This window comes from Mytilus trossulus, chromosome 3 (genome assembly GCF_036588685.1).
Source record: "Mytilus trossulus isolate FHL-02 chromosome 3, PNRI_Mtr1.1.1.hap1, whole genome shotgun sequence".
Taxonomy (NCBI): Eukaryota; Metazoa; Mollusca; class Bivalvia; order Mytilida; family Mytilidae; genus Mytilus; species Mytilus trossulus.
Window position 1 is genome coordinate 78,840,600 of NC_086375.1, and position 16,274 is coordinate 78,856,873.

General features: G+C 30.1%; 1 protein-coding gene across 1 annotated transcript; it reads left to right on the forward strand.

The window, feature by feature from the left end:
- The first annotated feature begins 1,040 nt into the window (after positions 1-1,040).
- Positions 1,041-15,615, forward strand: LOC134712524 (sperm axonemal maintenance protein CFAP97D1-like). The gene is made up of 5 exons (XM_063574163.1): positions 1,041-1,243; positions 5,729-5,809; positions 12,472-12,590; positions 12,778-12,961; positions 13,596-15,615. Exons 1-5 carry the CDS (start codon positions 1,151-1,153, stop codon positions 13,758-13,760), a joined length of 642 nt encoding a protein of 213 aa, XP_063430233.1. The 5' UTR covers positions 1,041-1,150; the 3' UTR covers positions 13,761-15,615.
- Positions 15,616-16,274: the final 659 nt, after the last annotated feature.

Consider the following 16,274-nt stretch of genomic DNA (forward strand, 5'->3'; position numbering starts at 1 on the left):
CATTTCTGTCATATTTGTTTTTGGTAAAGTGTTTTGCTATAATTTATGCCATGAGTTTTTTTCTCAATTGAATTGGTTCGTATTTTTCATTTCAATGCCTCCTATTTATAGCCTACTTTATAGTATGGGGTTTTCTCATTATTAAAGGACGTACGGTTGTCTATTATTGCTTACATCTATTCTTGTTGAACTTTGTTGGATAGTTGTCTCATTGACAATCTCCCGCCTTTTTGTACATTAGGAAGGCTTTTCCTATGGCGTTCTTTTGAAACCATCATATTGTGCACTCCTCCATCATCTGCAACTATTTAAGTTTTTTTTACGTTCTTGTGGTTTACTTTTTTTTAAATTGTTATTTGAATGGAGAGTTGTCTCATTGGCACTCACACCACATCTTCCTATATCTATCTGTGTCATTTTCTTCTTCTTTGGAAAATGCAGGTAATAGTTCTATTCTGTAAATGTTTCACGTTACCTAAGTCCTTTATATTTTTGGTTTTATCTTATAAAATTACTCCATTTCTTGCGCCCACCAGAAGCTTTGAGTATTGGTAGAATTTGACAGTTAAACGTTCAATATAGATGTAGTCAGTTTCCTCTATAATTTTCAAATTTCTGTTTGCTATGTAAAAAAGTGTTTGCAAAAAAATTGGCAGCTCACGTAAATATTTATCTGGGAAGTAGTTTAAAAAAAAAAACAGAATCCCTGAACATTTACTTTTATTTTTGAATGATTTCTTCGAGATAAAAAAAATAGATTTGGTAAACATATTAATAATATGATCTTGATCTGTTACGATTTTTGCATCTTCAAAATCCTATCATAACATGGGAGGACACTCTGCTTATTTTTCTTCGATTCCATTTTTTCAAATAGAGTTATTTCCCCTTTAAATGCATCTTGACGACACCGGCACAATATAAATATCCTAATGATAACTATTCTCTACATATCACATTAATTTTCTTTAAATTCTGTATTTATTTTGTTATTTATTATGGATAAGATGATAGACCAATGAAAATAAATACGAAACTTCTACATTTTCATTGTTGTTATGGAGATTTTGGCTTGATCACGTGGTTAGCACATTGAACATTGACAGAGAAATTGTGTGAAACAGTAGTGTGGATTGTAAACAGAAGCAAGATGCATCGGAGTTATAACTCAATTTTACCTACTCATAATAGGCTTCTTCAAAAGAAATGGGATGATACCTACTACAATGAACACAGACAAAAGGTAAACTACAAAGCTATATGAACACTAGCTTCTTTTTAGGGTTCTTTTTAGTTCTGGTATCATACACATGTACCTATACGAGTAAAAAAACTAGTCAGATATCACTGGGTACAGCTTTGTCTTATTTGCCTACTTTACATTTGTAAAATGATTTGAGAATATACACCCATGATGGGATTCTTTAGATCAAACAATTTAGTCGAAGAGTTGTATTTTTAGAATAGTTAACGTGACGGTACCCAAATTGCACCTATTTTGACAGTTTTTTTAACTACGTTTTTTTTTATGATCAAGAACATAATGCATACCTGCCAACTTTTCAAAATGCCCATGGGGGTTTTGCGTGGAAGATGGCTGTCATAGTCCTAAAAAAACTTCAAGGGGGCCTGCAAATACATTTTAATGTTGTTTTTTGGCTTCTTCATACTTTTATAAGCCTACATTCATTGGAAAATTAATTGTTTTGTTTAAATTGTGAACAAAATTGCCATTTCAAAATTTCAATTTGGGAGCCTCCAAGGGGGAAATCCCCCGCAAATAGTGACAGTTGGCAGGTATGATAATGTCCATACTGTGTTTATTTTGTAGCCCTATCCTTCTTTATTGTATAGGTACACCAATTTGATTTTTAATCCATATTGAGTCATACAAAAATTGGTTTGAATCAACCTTCAAACTATCTATGATTCTATAATGAGGAGTACCCAAATTGCATCCATGCTCAAATTCACGTCGTCAAAAGTCTAATAACCGAGCTTTTGTTTAATTTCTTCAAATATTTTGAACAATTGAATATTAGTCCATATTATATATTATATATACACATAATATATTGTATTTTCTAATTTTAAGAAGATGACGTTTTGATGACGTCGCATGGTGACGTTTTGATGACGTCGCATGTGACGTTTTGATGACGTCGCATGGTGACGTTTTCATTCATTTTGCTTTTTCAGTAAACAGTCCATCTGTTGACAAATACTGTGAACGTTTTGTGTATATCTCAATATGTTTACTTATGTTGGAAGACGTGTATAGTAGCAAATCATAGAAATACAAATTGTTTAGTCTCTAGGAAATCTTGTAAGATTCTCGTGGCTATTTTTTCTAAATAGGTGCAATTTGGGTACTCGGTGCAATTTGGGTACCCTTACGTTATACTTCAAAATCCTACAATTTCCAGTATACTTTTTTTTTTATGAAAAATAAAATGGTCTTAATTGTGGATATACATATATATATATAGCAGAATCTTCACTTTGTTTAAGGAGGCTATTTTCTCGACAGAAACAAGCTCTTAGGCAGCAACCATTTGATTTTCTGGGGGGGGCTATGGGTTTTTTTTCTGAACACAATACAATGCTTTTTTCACGACAAGTCGAAAACAATTTTTTTCTTTCAATTTTAGCATTACATATAGTGGCAGCTGAGGGTGAAACAAACAATTTTTTTTCCTCAGAATCAAAAACAAATTATTTTTTTTTTCTCTAAAACTGGAAACAAAAAAAAACATAGCCCCCCCCCCCCCCCAGAAAATCAAATGGTTGCTGCCTTACATCTTAGTAGTTTAAGCTTTAAAGGCCCTGAAAGGACAAAGCAATTAAAACTGATTTCTGTACCAAACAATAAACGAAAAACAAATATGATACACAGAAACAAACAACCACTGAAATTAAAGCCTACTGACTTAAGGTAGGCACATAATGCCACATATAGAATGTGACAGTGTTGAATATGTTTGCAGCATATGATATTGCTGTATTTTCTTTTATTCATAGACATTTTATAATTTATTTAAGAAAATCTTGGTCTTCTAAAAAAAAGGACACAGAATTCCAAGTGTACCTTAAGTTCAATTTAATTTGCTTCTTTTACACAGGGTTAAAAAGAATGATGTTTTTAAAATCTCATACAACTTTTAAACATATGAAATTCTTTTAATATAATAAATTGAGTATTTTTACTCAATAAAATGAATCGTCAGTTGGTTTGTGCAATTTACAGTTTTAAAAGAAATTAAAAAGGTCTTTTGTTGATTGTTCAAATCATGTCACTTGTTCAAAAAAGTAAACAATGCTGCCATTCTTTATTTATAAACAGTTTATTAATCTTAATAGTAACAGCTTGTTTTCAGAGGTGTAAACATCCAATGATTTAAATACTTTTTTAATTAATTTGACAATTGGAACTTTGTTTATGTCAATCTCACTGGGGGAGATTGAACCTAAATGTTGACATCATGATTTTAATCCAATTTATCAAAATTTAATGGAACAACTTCAACAAGATCACACATGTACTTGCAATATCAACCTGTTGAATAATTTACTTTTGAATATTATTTGATTTTTTTTTAAATTTTCACTACATATATATACATGTATGTGATATTATTGTTATTGACAACACACTTGAAGTATCTGAAGTTTTTAAATTAACTTCAACTTGCTGCAAAAATGAAAGTCATTATATATACATTGTATACTGGTCGCTAATATACATGTATCATTATACTCACTGAAATTGTACAAAATTATTTTTCCGCATCTTCCTGCTTTGTAAAATTCTATACAAATAAAGAATTTATATGTATTTTGAATAATTGACCAAAGATTTCATGATCACATCAACCTGTGAGAACATAATATAAATTATTATTTTTTTCTCCTTTTTGTGTGTTTGTTTGTTTTGTAACAAATACATTTTGTAAGACAACTATCCGCCAGAGTTTAAATGATATGGATATAATAAGAAATTATAGGTCACCATACATACAGCTTTTGATAGTGAGAAAAACCAATATGGTACAATGTATATGTACAATGTAGTCCGCTATAAAAAGCAAGAAAGCTAAAGTCCTAACAATGCAATTTACATATAACAAACTTGACAGATATGAACCAACAACCACTGAATAACATGATCATGGTTTGGAACAGACACATTTTAAAAGATCATGGCCGGGTTAGATATTAATTTGTAAGTAAAACCCCTTCAAACCTAACAAAAAACTAACAAATAATGCAAAGCATCATCTGAATCTAAGTGTATTCAGAGTTACTGATCACTAAAAAATCAATGTCTACCAATTTTTTTTTTTTTTTAAACTGATCTGAAATAATTACAAAATTTAATTAACCTCATATGCATGTTTGTTTTTTATATAGAAATTCACTATAAGATATTTAGAAATTCATTATACAATATATATAGAAGATGTAGAATACTGTAAATCAATAGTTAAATAATTTAATGTAGCTAATTCTAATTTACATTTTTGTCGAGCCTGCAACTTTTGTTGCAGAAAGCGCGACATAGGGATAGTGATCCGGCGGCGGCGGTGTTAGCTCACTTCTTAAAAGCTTTATATTTTAGAAGATAGAAGACCTGGATGCTTCATACTTTGTATATAGATGCCTCATGTTACGAACTTTCAGTCAGTCACATGTCCAATGTCCTTGACCTCATTTTCATGGTTCAGTGACTACTTGAAAAAAAAAGTTAAGATTTTTTGTAATGTTAAATTCTCTCTTATAAGTAATTAGATAACTATATTTGGTATGTGCGTACCTTGCAAGGTCCTCATGCCTGTCAGACAGTTTTCACTTGACCTCGACCTCATTTCATGGATCAGTGAACAAGGTTAAGTTTTCGTGGTCAAGTCCATATCTCAGATACTATAAGCAATAGGTCTAGTATATTCGGTGTATGGAAGGACTGTAAGGTGTACATGTCCAACTGGCAGGTGTCATGTGACCTTGACCTCATTTTCATGGTTCAGTGGTTATAGTTAAGTTTTTGTGTTTTGGTCTGTTTTTCTAATACTATATGCAATAGGTGTACTATAATTGGTATATGGAATGATTGTAAGGTGTACATGTCTAGCTGGCAGGTGTCATCTGACCTTGACCTCATTTTCATGGTTCAGTGGTCAAGGTTAAGTTTTTTAGTTTTGGTCTATTTTTCTAATACTTTATGCATTAGGTCAACTATATTTGGTGTATGGAATTATTTTATGATCTATATGTCGGTAACGCAGGTTTTATTTGACCTTGACCTCATTTTCACGGTCCATTGCTAAGTTTTAAGTGTTTGTGTTTTGGTCTGTTTTTCTTTATTTATAAGCAATAAGTCAACTATATTTGTTGTATTGCAGAATTGAACTAGCTGTTTATGTCTGCCTGGCATGGTTCATCTGACCTTGACCTCATTTTCATTGTTCATTGATCAATGTTTCATTTTCTTGGTTAATGTTGAGTTTATGTGACAGTTGTAATAAAGCTTTATATTTAGGTCTATCAAGATAGTATCAAGGATTAGTAAAGAAGGCGAGACATTTCAGTGTGTGCACTCTTGTGTTTTTAGGTTTCTACAGCCAAAACAATGGTTGACACAAGCTCATTCTAATTTACATTTTGTTTTTAGGTTTATACAGCCAAAACAATGGTTAACACAAGCTAATTCTAATTTCCATTTTGTTTTTAGGTTTATACAGCTAAACCAATGGTTGACACAAGAGCTCCACCAACATATATGCATCTTCATTTAAAACTTAAGAAGCTTCAGGTATGTTCAAAGAAAATCGAAAATAGTGTGCCAGTTAGAAAACTAACAAAAAATAGTAATTTAGTTACTTTAGACTAACATAAACATTTGTTAGACTTGAGAACTGATACTCAAACTTAAGTTTAACTATGTCATCCTGTTTCCAGGACCAGATGAGATGTTTGTGCCATGTGTAGCTTCAGTTTGTAGCTTTATTTCATAGAAGACAGACGTTAGACTTGAGAACCGATACCCAAACTTAAGTTATTTCTGTAGAAAATGTTACAATTTTTTTTTTTAAAGTTTAACTTTTTTTCAATTACAAAGTTTGCATTATTTTATTCTAATGTCAGCCAAAATTAAATGAAATGAAATTTCAAAAATGAATGAGCTACACTTTACACAAAAACTAGGCTTGGTCAAGTTATTGCAAGCAGTTTCATGTTTAAACAAGTCATCCCTTTTTTTTTGACAATTCACATGTAATACATTGCTTTTAAATAAACCATGCTCATAATCACTTTGTGTTGTAATTGATATAATGGGAAACAGATAACAAAATGTACTTGTAGCTTAGACTTTTCGATTTTAAACTTTAATTTATTTATGCCACATACATGTCTTGTTATTATCATGTTGATTTTGACAGTAATCGTTCATTGAAATTTTAATTCAAGTTTGAGATTTTATTCACATTATTTATTTTATGCTAAAGATTTATGTATCAAGAAGAAACTTGCTGTTTTCCATACTAAAAACTACACATACAAGCTTTAAAATATTGATTTTAATTGATCTCGATCTGATAATTGAAAGTGTTTTCACCTAATTTATTTTCATGCTGTATATAATATAATCCTATAGATCGCACATCAGCTGAGAAATAATTTTTTTTAAAGATGTTTAAATCTGTAAATAAAGAATCTTTGATTGGAGTTTTCAATTCTGTTAGTTAATCAATAATTATAAACTCTATGGAATTAAAATGAAATGTAAGGAAATGATTTATCAGCCAAAATCTAGATTTATTATTTTTGATAAGGTCTTACCAATGAAGTTATAGAAATATATCTGTGGATATATACATTTGTACTCTATTTTTCTCTTAGTAACTGCATGGGATCATCACTTATATAATAAGTAAATTCTGTAAATTATCAAAATACAAAATATATCTCTAGGTGTTTTTTGCTTAATCAGCATAATTTTATTGTCAAGCCTTTGACTTTAGTCGAAAAAGCGAGACTAAGCGATCCTACATTCCGTCGTCGTCGGCGGCGTCAACAAATATTCACTCTGTGGTTAAAGTTTTTGAAATTTTAATAACTTTCTTAAACTATACTGGATTTCTACCAAACTTTGACAGAAGCTTGTTTATGATCATAAGATAGTATCCAGAAGTAAATTTTGTAAAAATAAAATTCCATTTTTTCCATATTTCACTATAAACAGACTTAGTTTTTTCTGCAGGGAAACAAAACATTCACTCTGTGGTTAAAGTTTTTAGAATTTTGATTACTTTCTTAAACTATCCTAGGTTTGTACCAAACTTGGACAGAAGCTTGTTTGTGATCATAAGATAGTATCCAGAAGTAAATTTTGTAAATAAATAAATCCATGCATTTTTTCCGTATTTTACTTTTAAATGGACTTAGTTTTTCTGCGGGGAACCATTACATTCACTCTGTGGTTAAAGTTTTAAAAATTTTAATAACTTTCTTAAACTATCTTGGGTTTGTACCAAACTTGGACAGAAGCTTATTTATGATCATAAGATTGTATCCAGAAGTAAAGTTGGTAAAAAGATTACTTCGTTTTTTCTGTAATTTACTTTTGAATGGACTTAGATTTTCTTACAATCATAAAATAGTTACAAGAGGAATATTTTTATTGATTTTTTTCCTCATTTTTGTTGAGCCTGCGATTTACAGCAAAAATAGGCGAGACACTGGGTTCCGCGGAACCCTTACAAATTTTGTTGTTTGATAAGTAGATTCTTCTATACAAATGACTCCATTTCAATGGAAAAATACTTGTTTTGTTTAAAAAATATATGAATTGCATTTAAAACTCATTTATGAATATTAGCCTTTTAAAATTAAAATGGCCAGAAAAATAAGCCACCTTTATAAGTATAAAGGTATAAATTAGTTCATACAGTCTCTTAAACATTTATTATCATGTCAATGGTCAAAGCCTTTGATGAACAAGTTATCACTGAAGTGGTAAGGCATTTCTAAAGATGAGCTAGTTAAAGTGGACATATAAAACTATAGACCCTTTTTTCTCATGTCTGAAAGTATTTATAGTCTCAAATTTGTTTACTTTTAAGGTATGATCTATCTGTATGATAAAAAATTCAAACATTTAATGCCAATCTTTATGTATAAATATATATAATTAACATTTAAAGGCAGGCCTTTTAAATACATAAACTTCAAAATATTTAAATGACAACGTTTTATGTGAAAGCTAGAACTGTAATTAATTCATCAACACAAACGGCCTTGTGAATTGATTGTCAATACTACCTGTACTATAAGGAGGCATTGAATTTTAGGATTGTACTGGTTTCATTTTAAAATGTCCATACTGATACAGCAGATGGCATTTATGAATAATTAGGGCCCCGACTAAAAGTCGGGTCGCCCTATAGTGATCAGTCTGTCCGTCCATCTGTCCGTCCGTCCGTCCGTAACACTTCAAATTTGTGTCCGCTCCATATCTAGAAAACCATTATGATTTCATAATTTATACTTTACATGTTTATTAACCACCACCAGAGGGCGTGTCATGATGTATGTACAACTTTCTAGGTCAAAGGTCAAGGTAAAAAAACTTTGGTTTCAGTTGACAACCTTGTGTCCTGTGGTGATGATCGTGTCCGCTCTATATCTTGAGAACCCTTATGATTTCAAAGTTTATACTTGACATCCATTTTAACCAACACCAGAGGGTGTGTCATGATGTATGTACAACTGCCTAGGTCAAAGGTCAAGGTCAAAAACTTTGGTTTCAGTTGACAACCCCGTGTCCTGTGATGAAGATCGTGTCCGCTACATATCTAGATAACCGTTATGAGTTTATACTTAATATGTTTATTAACCAACACCAGAGGGTGTGTCATGATGTATGTACAACTGCGTAGGTCAAAGGTCAAGGTCAAAAACTTTGGTTTCAGTTGAGAATTCTGTGTCCTGTGGTGAAGATTGTGTCCGCTCCATATCTGGATAACCTTTATGATTTCAAAGTTTATACTTGACATCCATTTTAACCACCATCAGAGGGCGTGTCATGATGTATGTACAACTTCCTAGGTCAAAGGTCAAGGTAAAAAAAACTTTGGTTTTAGTTGACAACCCTGTGTCCTGAGTTGAAGATTGTGTCCGCTCTATATCTTGGGAACCGTTATGATTTCAAATATTATACTTGACATCCATTTTAACCAACACCAGAGGGTGTGTCATGATGTATGTACAAATTCCTAGGTCAAAGGTCTGTCTGTCTGTTGGTCTGTCCATCGCTAACAATTTTTATTCACACTATATTTATTTACCCAACGTTATTGACAGCGGGGCCCACACAGATGGCTTCCATCTCAATGATATCTAGTTTTAGATGCTATGGAATCAAAATGCCAATGCTTTGAATTTTACGTTTTGTGTTTGAAATTTCTTTGTGAATATAGATTCTTTCCGATTGAATTATGTATGGTAAATAAGAAGTAGTAGATGATTTTTGTGTTTCTGCAGGTCCATATATGCTGACCATAAGCCATAAAATATATAATTAGGTTTGATTTTTCTATAAGATATATAAATGGGTAATTGTGCTTTCAAAATACTTCAAGTGAGGATTTTTTTTAAATCCCAGCTTAGATCTGTACCCCATTTTGAGACCCCATTTGTGATAGAAATATGGATACTGTCTATTGATTTGTTGGTGTTAACATAAAAAGTCCTCACTTCCTGCATATAGACATAATTTTTGCATCTATATAAAACAGCTATTGATTGAGTTTCCCTAGAGTTCTCTTTATATTGCTGTCTAAAAGGTGGAATTCTTCATTCACCAATAGAGGTGTTTTATGTCAGTTGCTGAGCTTGGTTATTTAAACGGAAGTTTGAATACATGGTTGAATATATCCATAGAATACCTTTACCTGGTGATAGAAATTTATTGCCAATGCTTCATGTTGTGATCAATATCAGATATTAAAGCAACTTAAAAAATGCTCTCTTAGCTTGATAAAACTGATTATCAATATTTGATCATGCTTGATTTGGAAATGATATTTGATTTATTTAAGACTGATAGTGTACTTTATGATAAACCAGTAATTCAATATCTGTTTATTTATGTCCAAATGTATATGATATGTTTTGATTAAACTAGTCAAACTAAAATAGTTTTCTCACAAATTTAAAATATTTTGAGTTATGTCCCCTTATTCTTTTTAGCTTGTGTGGTTACTCGTTTGAAATTTTTTAAGGTTTCAGCTGATGAACTATGACCTGGCTCATAGCTATCAGACTATTACAAATGACTTCCTTGGCATTCTTCATTTAGATTTCAGATTTTCTTTTATTTGGCATTGCATTTTAAAAATACTTTGCAGTCTATGATCCAGAGAAGCATGTCTGCTGAATATAATTTTTGAAATACATTTTCACTTTTATTTTGGAAAAAAAACGCCATTTTAAAAACAATTATTAAGTTGAAATTTGTACATAGAAATATTCAAATATGTTTCTTTATTATACCTGCAAAGTGTTACATTGCACTTCCAAGTGTATTGTTATTGAAATTGAAATTTTTATTTGAAAGTGTCAAAGTGAGATAACATTTTATAGCTCAATGGAGTAAATATAGCCCAATTAAGCTATATATGCTCAAACTGTAGAAATAGAGAATTTGTTTATAGAATAAGTATTGAAAAGAACATACTGAATGATTTCAGTCAATAAGTATCCGACAGTAAAAAGTTACTTAAATATCCATACATTAGCTGAATTTTCATAGATTTTTATGCAATTTATAGTGCTAATTTTATTATAAAAGTTGATCGGTTTATTAAAATGATGTATTGAAATTTTTGAATTCCAACTGCTATTAAAAATTATTCACTTGACAATTGAGTATAGTTTGATTGATATTTAAGTTTGAATACAAAGGTAAATTTGCATGCTCTCACAAAACTGTCTTTTAAAATAAGTAAATACTTCAAGAAATTATTAATGTGCAATATATTTATTGATAGATTTTATTTACAATACACACTGTGTTTAAAGTTGAAAATTTGGGTTTTAAATTTTCATTTGAAAAGGTAATGAAATGGTCTTTAATTTTGTAGAGGAACTAAGTACATGGTATACAGTTGATCTTTACACTGAATATCTTTACATAGTTACCAGATACAAATGTTTTGATATTACATTTCATTATTTTAAACACTCTTTAAACAGTATAAAGACCTGCATTGTTTAATGTAAACTTTCTGTTGTTAATAAAAACTGCCATTAAATCACAAAATTTAGTTTTTTTTCAATTATAACACAATTAAATCATTAAGATAACAAAATGACAGGAATAAGTTACCACACACCATATTTAAAAACTGTACCAACCACTGATCAAGTTTGTTTTGGATTTTTGGATTATACATTTTTTAGACAATATAATGCTAGAATAAAATATGATTAAATAAAGTTACTCCACTCGCCTAGAATTGAAATTTGAAAGGATTTGACCACCCAAAAAACTTAAAACTCATAGTCGTTTATCAAAATAATTGTTTATAAACCTGGCGTAGAATTTAAAACACTATTGGCATGACACAAATTCCAACAAGGAATGAACTGAGTGCACTTCATTGAACTATGAACTGTGGATTCATTTATTTTCGTGGGTACCAATTTTCGTGGATTGAGGAAAACTTGCATTTTCATGAATATTTGATTTCATGGTTTTCCAAAAGTCTGCATTTAATCATACAGAAAATTTGCAATTCGTTGAACATTAAAATTGGTGGTTTCCCTTTACCCACGAAGTCCACGAAAATTGGTATTCAACGAAATATAATGAATCCGCAGTATTAAAATAAGACATTTTATTCAGTTTTGTTCACATGATAAGCTGTACATATTTCTGACCAAATGATATAATATATCAATTAAAATTTACCTTTTGAAGCCTGTGTAAATAGACACAGTGTTTTTAAGAAATCTGTCATATTATTTTTCAATGTATTTTAAATCTAATGTAGAGGATTATACTTGCTTGTAAGAATATTTGTATGTTTGACCACAGGATTCAGGTTTTTAGCTCACCTTGCCCTATGGGCCAAGTGAGCTTTTCTCAACACTTGGTGTTTGTCATCGTCTGTTAACTTTTACAAAAATCGTCTTCTCTGAAACTACTGGGCCAAATTAAAACCAAACTTGGCAACAATCATCATTGGGTAATCTAGTTTATGGCGACCATGGCAAAAAAAAAACCACAGTGGTAAAATACAGTTTTGGGCTTATATCTCTGAATCTAAAGCAAAAGTATAACAGTTGCATTATGTTGTGCATCGGATGTAAACAAAAATATCAGGTGAGCAACACAGGCTCCTTGCATTGGATCCTCTTAGGTTCAATAATTTGAAAGATTAGGTATAATATTAATTTTTCTTTTTTCAGTTGGAAGAGGAAAGACTAGCCACAATAGAAAGAGATAACAGAATTTTACTAGAAAAGATGTCCTATATAATGAGAACTAGAGGAAGAGTTGATAATAGAAATAATTACGAATACAGAAGGTGAGATGTACCATATTTTAGCCTTTTGTCACTATAGTTTTTTTTAAAAATATTTAACAAAAATTGTCATTGAGTTAATTGTACTAATTTGATTGAAAAATAATTGATTTATTCTGTAAGGAAAGCTCCTCTGATCAGATTAATTATACCTGAATGAAAATGACATACCAATCTTCTTATTTTACAGTTTAAATAGAGAAAAACGTCAGAGAGAACTCTTACGTTTGACCAGAGAGAACCAGTCAATATTAGGGAGAATAACCCAAAGGAAACCAGAATATAGTGCTGATTCATGGGCCAGACAATGGGAAGATGACCAGAAATTTATGGATAATATTTCTCATTTCCCTAAAAACTGGTGGTTAATGAAGGTAAGAAAGCCTGCCAAGAGTAAAAATTTGTGGGAACATTAAATACCAATCTTTAAAAGGGTCCAATTCTACCAAAAAATCTTCATGTTTTGACAGAATGTAAGTCTGTTGCATGCTAGCTAGAAAGCACAAGGTATGAACAGCTTATTATCTGAACTTTTTATGAAAAAGACTTATATTTTAGGGTTAAAAAAGGGGGGGGTTAGTGTGTAGTCATATAGTTATTCAAACTAGTTTCATGACAAACTTTGAAAACAAAAGGCAAGCACCTGTAATAATATTTCCTGATAGCCTTTTCTGTTTTATAGACTTCATTTTCTTATAAAGTTGTTTGAAATTTGAATACATTACTTCAAATTGATAAACTGGTGAAATTAGTTTAACCCATTGCTAAAGAAGGGTTGTTGAATAAGGCATGTACTGTGCAATGACATTTTTTGAAGATGTACTTTCTGTTTGATGAGTTGTTTGGAAATATCAAATATCCAGGATCTAAGTACATTTATGAAAGAAGTTTTGTTTGTTTTAAGATCTTACAAGCCCAGTTCAACCATTTTCTTATAGTTTTGTATACAATACATAAATGATGTTCTTGTTATGAAGTGTTTTCTAATATCAAATTTTCTATCAACAGGAGGATACAAATGTACAGAATAAAAATAAAAAGAAAGAAAAGTCAACAATGGGCAAACAAGAAGAAGTTAAAGAAAATTCCAGACCTGGTTCAGCAGGATCGACAAAAGTTGTAGATGAAAATGAAGAACAAAAAACAAAAGAAGAACAGAAAACAAAAGCATGAGAGAATGTTTTGACATGAATGTAAAATTGACACCAGTTGAATAAATGAATGAATGATAACATGTTATTTCCATAAAGTATTCTTAGATGTGTCATCTGATCTGGCACTGACTTTAAATGAGCTGTTTTTAATCTTATATGGTTACATTTAATTTCATGTTTTGATGATTTACAAACTTCTAATCATTACATGTATAAATTATTTATAATATTCTGAAAATACTTAAGGCTGGTTTGTTGCATGTAATTTGTGTCTAAATAAAAATAGATCAGTAACAGATAAAAACATCTGGAAAATTTTCATTAATCATATATTTAGCTCATAATAGGGATTTGCAGGGATAGACTACACTGTAATATAAAATAACACCAGGGTAAATAGATGTATATATTAGCAAGCTTGTAGAAATACTACATTAAATCTAATGCTCCGAAAAAATTACGATAACGAGAGCACCAAATGAAGGAATAGATTGTCTCCAATTGTAACATGTAAAAGTCAAGCAAGCAACTAATTTCTTTTATCAAGTTCATCTAAAATAAACATGAGAGATTTTGAAAGGTGCATTGTCTATATTTAGTCTCTATACAATATCCTAAATGTTTAAAACTATTTGATTTTGATAATTTGGACCTCTATACCAAAGATAAAAATCATTGCTTTATACGAACAATTGAAAAGTGCCTGAGAAGCAGATTTTATGTAATTGTTATTGCTTTTTACCAAAGTAAGTGTGGTCTTGGGTATTTTTTGAAGGTCAATTGCTATTAAAATGAAAATGACCAAAATTTCTTACTTGACCATCTCTGTCAAGTTTTTTTTTATATTAAATTTTATCTGTATTTTATGTTGTATACATAATTAGTATTATTTTTGTGCTGTGATATTGTTGTTGTCTTTGCTCATAATTGAAGAATGCTTTAGTTTGTTAATAATTTGTTAGTTTATTTTTAAATCAAACTGCTTTATAAGCAAAAAAGGTATTTCTCATCGTCGTATGTTAGTTTTACACTATTTTTATTATGCTATTTAAATATATATTATATATATTACTTATAAGCAAGATTTTATACACAAAGTTATGGCAGAAATTTTGTATCTAGACTCGGACATTGTCTTCGGAAAATAGCGAAAATCTAAATTCTGGATTTATTTTTCTAAATTCATTTGTTTTAATATTTGTTAATATATAATAGTATTGTCATTGACTTGCACTTGTGATAAACAAACACTAGCCATAATAATAAGATTTTTTGTGAGTAGATTTTTTTTTCTTCAAATTATCTTTTGTACAAAAATAAAATTTAATTTATATTGTGGAATTAAGTATTATCTCAGCAAGATGTTACCACAAACAATTACTTTTATCATTCTCCAGTTATAACAGAAATGTTTGTGTCTATCTTCATTATACAACATGTCTGATACTCAGTAGTATGTATCATTGTGATATTGTCAACTGTAGGATGTTTTTTGGGAATACCTCTAACAACTTGAGGGTGTAGAATACTGCCAATACAGATGAACATATTGTTTAAAAACATTTACCTTTGCTCACAACTCATACATGAAATTAGAATTTTGATTATGAAGAAGTAACATAAAATAAAAAAAAATTGTAATCTTTCTTATGTATATTATTATGAACTTTCGTCTTTCAGAATATTTATTTTTCATTTGTAATCATATATATTGGGAAGTGCTACAAGGTATGAAATGAGTTTAAAAGTACAAAATTAATATCATTCAGCTGATATGCAATGCTGTAGCCTATGTTTATCAATCCATATCTGTGTTTTATTCTTTCATATGTTTGTCTTTATAAATTTTAATAAAACAAATTTTCTACATGTAATTTTCTCATTTTTTGTCTTATTACATTGATGGAATAAGTTTGGTATTTATCTTGGAAGAAGAACCTTGCACACAGAGTCCCTTCGAATCAAGCAACAAGATAGTTCATATTATGTATTAGTCACAGGATTATAGTTTGAAAATACAATTGTAAATAAAAAAAACAATATCTTAATGTCCCTGCTGGTGCACAAATTTTATCTGTAAAAGGGCAATAACTCTGATATAATTTTGTTTGGTTCACATAGAAATGTTCATGATCTTAAAAAACATGTAGCCATGAGATTGCTTTCAGTTTCAATAATTTTCTTAAAATTTCTGTTTCTCAAGCAGCACAACTCCTGCAATTATAGTTAACCAAACTATTTATTATGGTACTGTTTTAAGACCTTTTAGCCACCTTTGAAATGAATTTCACAAAAGAATCTGACAAATAATTAGGTGTGTGGTATCTTATAATACAATTACATTCCAAAAGAACATCATAGTTGATGTGCACCCATTTTTGAGCTTGTCCAAGAAATTTCTGATAAAAATCTGGTAAAAATCTTACTTAGAAGACTAGACAAAACAGTCATATAAATAAGGGATGGATGTCTGGTATTTCTACAACTATGCATTCTGAAAGTATATCTAGGGTTACTCATTATCCCATTTTTA